The 11,221-nt window shown below is 57.0% G+C and overlaps 1 protein-coding gene across 3 annotated transcripts in view; it reads right to left on the minus strand.

The window, feature by feature from the left end:
- ARHGAP4 (Rho GTPase activating protein 4) overlaps nucleotides 1-11,201 on the minus strand; it is a 30,197-nt gene extending 18,996 nt beyond the window's left edge. For 2 of the 3 annotated variants that reach the window (XM_036430049.2, XM_036430048.2), the window contains exons 1-5: nucleotides 7,752-7,899; nucleotides 1,963-2,170; nucleotides 1,725-1,887; nucleotides 992-1,054; nucleotides 556-741 (exon numbers count right to left, since the gene is read on the minus strand). In XM_036430049.2, the coding sequence (XP_036285942.1) occupies nucleotides 556-741; nucleotides 992-1,054; nucleotides 1,725-1,887; nucleotides 1,963-2,170; nucleotides 7,752-7,818 (687 nt within the window). In that variant the 5' untranslated portion in view covers nucleotides 7,819-7,899. Of the gene's footprint in view, nucleotides 1-555; nucleotides 742-991; nucleotides 1,055-1,724; nucleotides 1,888-1,962; nucleotides 2,171-7,751; nucleotides 7,900-10,949 lie in introns of those variants that run through there. The other variant, XM_045578699.1, reaches the window with a different exon arrangement.
- Between the last annotated feature and the right edge of the window lie 20 nt (nucleotides 11,202-11,221).

Raw genomic sequence — 11,221 nt, forward strand, 5'->3', positions numbered from 1 at the left:
AGCCCCACAGGCTCCTCCACAGCGAGGCCAGAAGCCCCGACGTGCTCACCCACCCCTCCCGGCTGTGCACAAACCCCGCAGTCTCGGGCTGGCAACCCCTCCACCTCAGCTGTTCCCAGCTTGGCGCCTCTCCATTCTGGTATCCCTGCCACCCTCAACCTCTCCAGCCTCTCTTCAAATGCTCCTTATCCCTGCCCATCACCCCAGCACCCTCTCTGTGTCTCCCCGCGCCTCTGAAACCTCACGGCACTGCAGGAGGCAGGGAGGGTGAGAGTTCTCTTTGCCTCTGATGGGCTGGGGGGCAGGCAGCTAAGAGCACGGGGCAGACAGACGCCATCCTCCTGACCTCTCTGTGCTCCACCCCAGCATGAGCCCTCCAGAGCCAGCAGGGCTGACTAGGCTCAGCCCATCCCTCCTCTTACAGCCCTGGCAGAGGTCTGTGGCTCTCCCCTCCGCAGCTCTGCCTTCCCCCTCTCTGCGCCACCTTCTAGCAGGCCCCGGTCAGGGCCAGGGCTGGAAGGGACAAAGGCCAGGAGCCATGGCCTCCAGGCCCACCTTTTCTACCAGCCGTGATCCCTTCTTGACAGAGATCTTGCGCAGGGGCCCTGCCTCGGTGGTGGCCGTGGCCGTGGCAGGAGCAGGACTACGGCCAGCCCGCTTCTCCTCCTGCCGCTCGGCTTCCCGGAGCTTGGCCTCAGCGTTCATGCTCTCCGTGTGGTACGTCTGGTATGTCTTCTTGGCCTGGAGGGGGGCCCAAGGCCAGGCAGCCCCGCTGAAGGCCAAGGCCACAGACAGCCCTCCCCGTCCTCCTCCCAACCCGACGGGGCCTCAGACTTACTCAGAGAGTAAGGCAATCCCATATGAGCCCCCAGCCCACCCAGCCTGAGCCCATGCTTATGGTCCTTGGGCCCCCATCCTCCTCCTGGGGCCTGGCGGGAGGTGCGGGAGGACAGAGATGTAATGAGAGCCTCCCTCTCATTGTCATCCTCACCGTCTGCAGCTCAGACACCACCTCCAGGAGCTCTTCCTGCAGCTTCTGCTCCAGATCCTTACTCTGGGGAGAAGGGGAAACGTGACAGGATCACTGCCCCCGTGCGGGACCCGCCGCTGCCCTGGGATGGTCACTGCACCTCAGCGTGGCACCCACGCCTGACACCCATTTGGTCTCTTCGCCCTCCCAGGCCTGATGCCTCTGGAGTGTGTCCCCACAGGCTGCCCTTGATAGATCCCGAGGCCATTCACCCCTCCTAGACCCAGGGTCAGGGCTTACCTTCTTTTTAAAAAATATGTATTTGGTTGATTCCAGAGAGGAAGGGAGAGAGCGATAGACACATCAATGATGAGAGAGAATCATTGATCGGCTGCCCCCTGGACACCCTACACTGGGATGGAGCCTGCAACCCAGGCCTGTGCCCTGACCGGGAATCGATCTGTGACCTCCTCGTTCATAGGTTGATGTTCAACCACTGAGCGACACAGGCCAGGCAGGGTCTTACCTTCTTTTCTTTTTTAATTAATTAATTAATTAATTTTTATATTTTTCTTGGTTTCAGAGAGGAAGGGAGAGGGAGAGAGAGATCGAAACATCCATGATGAAAGAGAATCATAGATCAGCTCCCTCCCACTGGGGATCAAGCCCACAACGTGGAATCAAACCCGGGATGCTTCATCCGAAGGCAGATGCTCTATCCACTGAGCCAAATCAGCCGGGACCTGGGCCTTACCTTCTTGACTATCCGCCCCACATCCTCCGCAATGTGACTCAGGCGCTGGACCAGCGGCCCGGCCAGCACCTCGCTGAGGGCCGCGCTGTCCCGGCTCTGCTGCCGCGTCTGCTGCAGCAACACGGCCCAGCAGTGCAAGGACGACAGGAGGGTCGGCTCCTTCCTGGGGACAGAGGGGCACTCAGCCTGGGAGCGGGGCTTGAGCCCGGCCATGGCCATCCAGCCCTCCAGGACCTACCGGAAGCTTTGGTGCTCGCGGCTGCTGCCCCCCAGGCGGCCTCCTCGGCCGGAGAAGCGCTCGGCCAGCTTGTCCAGGCCCCGGGAATACTCCAGCTCCACCTCGGCCCTGCGCCGCATGAACTCCGACAGCTCCTGCAGCAGCTCCCGCCGCAGCTCCCCCTGCAGCTCCAGGCAGCGCAACTGCTCGCTCAGCTGCGAGCGCATCTCTGTGGGCAAACCGCGGCTCAGGCCTGGGCAGCAGGCTGTCCCGTCTGCCCCGAGGGTGACGGCTGGGGCAGGAGGGGAAGAAAGAGGCCCCCAGGGAGAAGTTCCAGGCTCAGACGTCCAGCTGGACTCAGATCAGTCCTGAAGAGAGGGACCTCTGGGCTGAGGCTAAAGGGAACCAGCCAGGCCCCACTGGTTGGAGAGGAACAGGAAGGCTATTTTCGGAGAGAGGGGAGAGCCATGCGAAGGCCCAGGGGTGAAGAGGGAGCATGGCGGAGCCAGGAGCCATGAACACAGAGCTGCCCGAGCCCCATCTTGCCCCGTCCCAGCCAGACGCCATTCACTTAGGCTTCCCACAACTCCCCGGTTTCTGGAAAGCCCCCGAGTTGCTTCCCATGCCACTTCCTGCCCTGTAGGTGCCCAGGACCCCAAGCAGAGCGGCCTCCCTACAAAAGCAGACACACGGGGCTGCACGGCGGCATGGGGGCTGTGGCGCTCTGCCAAATCCGCAGTGAACTTGTGGCCACGGCGGCCTCATGGCCAAGGTCAGTGGGCAGGGGGTGCTGGTCAGAGCTGACAAGTGAAGGGAGGGAGGAAGCTGGCCTGTCTTCTGTCCCCAGTTCCCACTCCCGATCACCCACCCCAGGGCACCCCCAGTCCCACCTCCCAGCAGACAGAGCCACACCCGGGGCCCCCACTCCGCTGGCTTTTGACACCTTATCACAGGCCTGATTGAGCAACGCTGCTTTCCCCACACAGACCTACGCGGCCAAGAACCGCCTGACTGATGAGCTGAAGCAACGGCTGCAAACATCTGTGCCGCCCACTTGCGTGCCCAGGTGGGACCTGGGGCTCCTGGGTGAATAAGTCACAGTCCTGGCTTCTGGCAAGCAGGTCACCCACGGACTGATCTCTGTCCACGTGCCCCGGGAGGGACATGAACTGCTTTCTGCATTTCGCAGAAAGTTGACTACACACCCAGTTTGCGCCAGGAGCGTTCTGGATGCAGAGAGGGGTGACCGAGAGCGTCTGCCCTCATGGAGCCGAGATGGGAACGGGGGACAGACAGCTAGTGACCAGATCAGAGCAGAGGCCCCAGTAGGGTTCTTTTAGAGGAGGGTGGTCAGAGCTGTGGGGACAATTAGGGAAAGAAAGTTGGGGCAGAGGAAACAGTGAAGGTGGTTGGAGCCAGTGTGGCTAGTGAACAAACGGTGCCAGGGGAAGTGAGGAGCCTGAGAGGCCAGTGGGGGCGGGGAGCCGAGGCCAGGGAACTCCCGGCTGAGGCCACGAAAGACGGCAGCCACAGCCCCCTGGGGGTGCCGTGGGGAGCCCATGAGGAGATCAAATGCCAGAGGGAAGCGCCCAGCCCAGTTGGCCACTACTGTACCAATCCAGGCAAAAGACAATAAGGGGCCCTGACTGGTTTGGCTCAGTGGATAGAGGGTTGGCCTGCAGACTGAAGGGTCCCAGGTTCAATTTCGGCCATGGGCACACGCCCGGGTTGTGGGCTCGATCCCCAGTAAGGGGAACGCAGGAGGCAGCCGATCAATGATTCTCCCTCATCATTGCTGTTTCTCTCTCTCCCTCACCCTCTCCCTTCCTGTCTGAAATCAATAAAAAAAAATATAATTAAAAAGAAATAAAATTAGTGAAAAGGTGCTTTTATTCCACCGTGGGGTCAAGCTGGGTAAATGGAAGCCTGGGGAAGGTAGTGGTAGGGGGTAGGGGGTGAGTGAGAACTTCCTGACAGTGAAACCAATGCAGACCAGGGCAGAGGCAAGCAAGACAGCTTCTTCATTGATTTGGGGTAACATTTTTTTTAAAATATATTTTATTGATTTTTTTACAGAGAGGAAGGGAGAGGGATAGAGACCTAGAAACGTCGATGAGAGAGAAACATCGCCCACCTGCCTCCTGCACACCCCCTACCGGGGATGTGCCCGCAACCAATGTACATGCCCTTGACCGGAATCGAACCCTGGACCCTTCAGTCCGCAGGCCGATGTTCTATCCACTGAGCCAAACCGGTTTCGGCTGGGGTAACATTTTGTAAATAAAAGGAAATTCCATTTCATTGCAAGAAATGTCTGAGACCTCAAAGCTCACCTCATCTTCCTCTGGCATCTGCCCACCTTCCGGGAGCAACAGCTCCCTGGGGACAATGACAGAGCTGAATGGACCAGCATGCCACGATGTTTCATTTATTCTTCAGGGCAGCCTTGCCTGGATCAGGATCCAGACATGCGCACTGGTTGCTGTCACGTAGGAGGCAAGGGAATTAGCGCTCTCTAAGCACCAAGAGCTGGTGCCTGGCCCCAGCCTCTAGGGCACATGTGTCAAACACAAGGCCCGCGGGCCAAATCCGTCCTGCCAGGCCTTGCAATGTGGCCCGCACCGCGCTGTCATCACTGCACTCCGCTGCGTTTCCATCACAATGACAGTTTATGACTGTTCAGTAAACCATTCAGCCGGCGATTTAGGCTGGATTTTAGATTTTGGCCCCTTCTCTGATTGAGTTCGACACCCCTACTCTAGGGCCAGGCGTCCTCAAACTTTTTAAAGTGGGGGCCAGATCACGGTCCCTCAGAGAGCTGGAGGGCCGGACTATATGAACTACTAATTCCTACTGTAACACCTCGGCTGCGCTCACTGCCCAAAAAACCTGGCGGGCCGGATCAGACTCCTCTGCAGGCCGCATGTGGCCCGAGGGCCGTAGTTTGAAGACGCCTGCCTAGGCTGTGTCTCTGTCCACCTCTCAGACCTCAGCTCAGATGCATGCATCAGAGAACCCTTCCCTGATCTCTCCCCAAACTAGGACCGTTCTTCCTACCCCCTTTCTAGACATCCCGGCTTTCCCTTTACGGTGGTCAGCATCATAATTAAAACTATGTGATGTGCCGAAACCGGTTTGGCTCAGTGGTAGAGCGTCGGCCTGCGGACTGAAGGGTCCCGGGTTCGATTCCAGTCAGGGGCATGTACATTGGTTGGGGGCACATCCCCGATAGGGACTGTGCAGGGGGCAGCTGGTCAATGTTTCTCTCTCGTTGACATTTCTAGCTCTCTATCTCTCTCCCTTCCTCTCTGTAAAAAATCAATAAAATATATTGGAAAACAACAACAACAAAAAAAACTATGTGATGCCGCCCAGATGGTGTGGCTCAATGGCTGAGCATCAACCTATGAACCAGGAGGACCCGGTTCCATTCCCGGTCAGGGCACATGCCTGTTTTGCAGACTTGATCTCTAGTGTGGGGCGTGCAGGAGGCAACCGATCAAATATTCTCTCTCCTCATTGATGTTTCTCTCTCTCTCCCTCTCTCTTCCTCTCTGAAATAACAATGTTATTTTAAAATAAAAATAATTGTGGGCCCAAACTGGTTTGGCTCAGTGGATAGAGTGTCGGCCTGCAGATTGTAAGGTCCCAGGTTCAATTCCAGTCAAGGGCATGTACCTTGGTTGCGGGCACATCCCCAGTGAGAGATGTGCAGGAGGCAGCTCTCTCACCAATATTTCTAACTCTCTATCCTTCTCCCTTCCTCTCTTAAAAAAAAATCAATAAAACATATTTTTAAAAATAGTTGTGTGATGCCTTGTTTACTAGATGTCTCTGAGCTGTAAGGACGGAAGCGACTGGTTCTCTTTTGCTCAGCAAAAGAGTCAGAATAGATGCATAGAAAACATCTGTCATAAGGAAGGATGGAATCCACTGTGCTTGGGCCCCACCAGCACTTCCTGTGAGCGAAGGCCTAGGTCTCACTTCTGCTGACAAGCAAAGCAGAAGAGAAGATGGCCTCCCAACCACGACTCTGCTGACCTGTCAGAATTTGGGGTGTCAAGACAGTGATCCTGTTTTCTCGCCTGGTAGGAAGTTTCTTTTGTTGGTGGTGGGAGTGGGGGGCGGGGAACAGAAGCTAAAATAATCCGAGGGCCAGAGCAGAGAAGGAACATCGGAAAGACAGCCTCACTCACACTTCCAATTTGTCCATGTGAATGAACTGACACATATGTGCTGACTGAAGACTTTCCAAAGCCCTGCAGCCCACCTCGTGGCATTTTGAGGAAGCAGGATGAGCAGCATTCTCTTCATCTTGGAAATGATGAAGGTGAGGCTTGGGGAGCAGGCTCATCCTCACCATTTAAAAAAAAAACATATTTCATTGATTTTTTTACAGAGAGGAAGGGAGAGAGATAGAAACATCGATGAGAGAGAAACATTGATCAGCTGCCTCCTGCACACCCCCCACTGGGGATGTGACTGCAACCAAGGTACATGGTACATGACCTTGACCGGAATCAAACCTGGGACCTTTCAGTCCGCAGGCCGATGCTCTGTCCACTGAGCCAAACAGGTGCCAGCACCCTCCCCATTTAAAAAAATATATATTTTATTGATTTTTTTTTTTTTTTTTTTTTTTTTTTTTACAGAGAGAAAGGGAGTTAAAAACATCGATGAGAAACATCAATTATCTGTCTCCGGCACATCTCCCACAGGGGATGTGCCCACAACCAAGGTACATGCCCTTGACCGGAACCGAACCCAGGACCTTTCAGTCTGCAGGCCGATGCTCTATCCACTGAGCCAAACCAGTTAGGGCTCACCCTCACCATTGCCTCATGCTGGCTCCGGGTGGAAGGCCGCCTCTCTCAGGCGGGCAGACTCCAGCATTATTTTAGTATAAATTGCTTGCATTGATAATTATGTTGCAACATGCATCTGTGTGTTGCAAGAAACGTCAGGGGTCGTTTCATTTGACCTCCTAGGAGCTGCAGTGCTGTGTGACTGCGTGCCAGCCACTGCTCCTCTGAGCTTCAGTTTCTCCCATCTGTAAACAGAGCGATGGAGAATGCTCTATGGGGGCCGCGCAACGAAAGACACTGAGAAATTTTAGGACCCCAAACTGCTGGTGCTTTTGGATGCTACCTCTTCCCTCTGCCGGAGTCGCCACACCCTAAATAAAACTCCTAAATAAAACCACAGAAGTTGCCGACTAAGAATCTGCAAGGCTGATTTGCATGCGATTTGCACAGCATGTTTATCAGCGCCCAAGGAGGTCTACTCTTCACACGGCTGCGAGGCTGGCCCTGCCCAATGTCTCAGGCCAGGACTCCCTGTGCCCGCTTGACCCAGAGAAAGTGGCCCTCGCTCTGAGCCACCTCCGTGCCCAAGGGAGGGCAAAGAGGCTGGGCGCCAGGGACTGAAGTGGTTTAGGGACAAAGCCATCACTCATACATCCACCGAGGCACCTGGACTTCCTTCCTGGGTCCCCCTCGGCGAAGTCAAAGTGTTCGATTTCATCGTGGCTAGAATGCCACTTTCTAGGGGGTCATCTTGGTGCACCCAGGGCCCCATTCTCTCCTCGGGCTCCTTGGGCGAGGTGCAGGGAGAACTCAAGAGGGCAGAGACCAAAGGAAGGGAGTGATGGAGGAGGGAAGGGGGAAGGAAGGAGTGACGGTCAGGGGGCTCAGGTTCCCTCCTTCAACACCCCCTGAGGTCACTGGGCCAGCAGCGGGACTTTTGGGGCTCCCCCACAGCCTTGGGCCCCCCGCAGGGCACCGGACCGGAAGAGCCCAGCGCCCTCTCACCTTTTATTTGCGTCTCATACTCGGCCTGCAGCCCCCGCTCCCGGCGCAGCTTCCCGTGCGCGGCCATGGCAGCCGGGCAGCGGCGCCGTCGAGGCCTGCAGCTACTACACAGGGTTCCTGGGGCTCCGCAAGCGGCACCCCGCACCAGCCCCGCCCCGCCCCGCCCCCAGCGCGGCCCGGGGGCGGGGCGACCCAGGCCTGGCAATGCCCTGGAAGGATGCCTGTGGGGGTCCCACTGAGCTGGGGCCCTGCCTCCCCTCCCGCTGGGCACTAGGCCCCACCTGGGCTGCCTGGTGCCCAGAGCTCTCCTGCCAAGCAGCCAGGGCCAGTGTGAGAGCCCCAAAGTGCCCAGCAAGCTGGCACCTTCTGGCTGCTGACCTGCCCACCTCTAGAAGGCTGCCTGGCCACCCCTGCCACACGGGACCCTTCACAGCACGGCCACTGGCTCTCAGGATATCAGATGGAGCCCACCCCTTGCAAGCCACAGCCCTGAGGGATGAGTGCAAAGAGCCTGGAGAACCGGGTGGAACATTCCCAGGGTGGGCTGGGAAGGAAGGTCAGCACCAGAGACTAGAACCTCAGCCTTGCCGAGACTGGTTCGGCTCAGTGGATAGAGCGTCGGCCTGTGGACTGAAAGGTCCCGGGTTCGATTGCGGTCAGGGGCATGTACCTTAGTTGTGGGCACATCCCCTGTGGGGGGGGGGTGCAGTGGGCAGCTGATCAATTTTTCTCTCTCATCGACGTTTCTAACTCTCTCTCCCTCTCCCTTCCTGTCTGTAAAAAATCAATAAAAAATATATTAAAAAAAAAAGAAAAGAACCTCAGCCTTTGTTCCCTCCAGCCCCCCTCTGAGGGGGACAGCAGCGCTCAGCTAAGGTTCCCCTTTTGCTCCACCCCGTAGGGAGGAACAAGCCTTGTTTCCCCATAGGTGGTTACCACTTCCTGCTGCCGGAAGAGACTGTCTCTTTTCCCCTGCAGCTTGCACCTGTCCTGTCCTAGGCCTGGGGGTGGGGGTACAGCCTTCCCCCCTGCCCCTCAGAGCAAGCCTGGGGGCCCCCCTGTCATCCAGGCATAGTTTCCCTGCACCCCTCTCTGCCAACTCAGAGCCACAGGGCGACAGCTTTCCTCCAGGAAACTGGGAAGGCAGGAGCAGGTGGCAGGTGACAAGCCAGACTATACCAGTCTTCAGTTGGGTGGGAGGGAAATCCCGGGGGTATAGATGGTGGGAGAGGAGAGAGGATTGTGCTCAGGGAGGCTGGTCTGTAGGCTGGTGCGAGGGATCCAGGCCTTTGTGTGCAGGGATATCAAAGTCAGGCTCTGTACACGTGTAAGCACATGTGACCTAGACCTGCAGCTCTTGGGAGGGCGGGCAGAGGTGCAGGTACTTCCTGCCTTTCAACTATAAGCAATTCTCCCCCCCCCCCTGCCGGAGGGGGAAAACATACCTCCTCAGCTTGCTGCCCTCCCCCAAGTAGCAAGGGCCTTCTCTAGGATGCTACGTGTCCATGGGGCTTGGGGCTGAGAGGCCTGGGAGCTGGCCAGTTCCCAGCAGGCCCGGGACCTGGGCCTCCAGCAGCTGGTCTCAGCTGTACTAACTGCTGGAATCCTTCAGCAAGACAGATGAGGGAGCCTCAGTCCTTTTCTGACGCCAGAAATGCTAACACGTGGTCCCATCCAGCCACTGCTTTAAAACCTCAAGTAATTAGCCCTGGCTTTTAGGACACTTGTTTGCCATTTAAGGCCTTTACTGGCCTCTGTTCCATTGTTCCCACAGAATTCAAAATCCCATTATCCCGCATTAGGCAAGGCCCAGATCTGCCGGGCCTTGCTCAACCTGTTAATGAGCGGAGTGCACACTTGGTCCTGAGGGGCGACCACAGGGCAGACGTGATCAGATCTGCTGCACGGCTGACAGACCAGAGGGGGAGAGGAGATAAAAGGGGAGGCTGTTACGAGCAGTCCACATCAGAACAATAACTGGGCCGTGCGGCCCCTCCTATTCCTCTACAGATCAGCCCTGCAGAAGTTTAACAATGAGGTGCTGCAATGTTATGCGCCTTAGTATATAGGTTGGCGGGGGGGGGGGGAGCCACACGGCGAGAGGATAAGGGAGCCAGCTTTCCCTCCATCAGCCTTAAAGCCACAGCTCAATTCATTGGAATGGAAGCGGCCCCGCCCAGAGGAAGGTGCTGCAGAGGCGGGGGAAGTGCTGGGCCCCAAGGGCCATTCGGGCCTGCGGCTTCCCCTCCTTCCCCTTCCCTCCCGCCCGCAGTTCCCACCTCCGCCCAGGAAACTCAACCGCCTGGGGGCGGCCGAGTGTCAAAGGCCCGCCAGGGAACCGGGCGCCGAGGGCAAAGGGTGTGTGATAGGTCCCTGTGGGCTGGGCGGAGGGAGGAAGGCGGGCGCCGCCTTGCGCCACCGGCTTCCTCCCACCAGCGTTGGGGCGCGGCCTCTGCAGCGCCGGCGGACGCCGGCCTCCGGTCGGACCAGTCAGAACCTGGGAACGAAGCCCGCGGCTCGCGAACCGGAAGGGACTGACGCCAGACGTGGAGGGCGGAGCGAGTAACGGAGCCAATCAGAACAAAGCGCCGCCCGAGCCGGCGAGCAAGCGGCTGCGCGCAGACGCAACCCCGCCCCCTAGCTCCACCCCCCCTCCGCTGCCTGTCGACCACGTGCCAGGCGCCAGCCAATGAGAACCGAGCTCCAGGCCAACGACGAAAAATTCAGCCGGGCGGGAGGAATAGCGTGCCATCTGCAGTAGCAGGGACATAAGGTACTGACAGCTCAGGAGTGCTGAGCTTCCCTGGGAGGTGGGCAGCCCAGACAGCCTGCCCTGCGTCTAGGAGCAGCAAGGGATGGCGCTGCAGCCAGAAGAAAGGGCACAGGAACAAACCTGGGGATTATAGGGAAGCTGTGCAATGACATTATGCATTTGTCAAAAAGCCATAGAGGGAAATGTAACCCCTGGACTATAGTTAATTATCAATATCCGCTCATCAATTGTAACAAATGCAACACCATACTAAATGTTAATAGGGAAAACGGGATAGATGGGGTGTGTGGAAACCACACACTGCTCAGTTCTGTAAACCTAAAACTACTAAAAATAAAGCCTATTAATTATTTTCAAATTAAGGCTTAGGTTAGGAAGTAGATTCAAGGGGCATTATGGTGGTCAAACACACAGAACCCACTGACCTTTTGGATGCAGGAGATGGAGGAATTAAAAACAGTTGCCAGAACTTCAACTGGGTAGCTGCTTGGGCCATTATCCAGATAGGACATCAGTGGATAAGCCCAATGAGCATTTGGACTGAGGCATCTAAAGCCCAGCAAGGCAGTGAAAAGCAGGGCTCAGAAGGCAGAACAGCTGTCCCCAAGGCTCCCATAACACCAGAGTCTCCCTCCCTAGACCCCAAAGATGCTGAAAGCCATCAGACTTAGGAGCTCCACCTCCAAACCCACACGAA

This window comes from Pipistrellus kuhlii, unplaced genomic scaffold (assembly GCF_014108245.1).
Source record: "Pipistrellus kuhlii isolate mPipKuh1 unplaced genomic scaffold, mPipKuh1.p scaffold_m20_p_100, whole genome shotgun sequence".
Classification (NCBI taxonomy): domain Eukaryota; kingdom Metazoa; phylum Chordata; class Mammalia; order Chiroptera; family Vespertilionidae; genus Pipistrellus; species Pipistrellus kuhlii.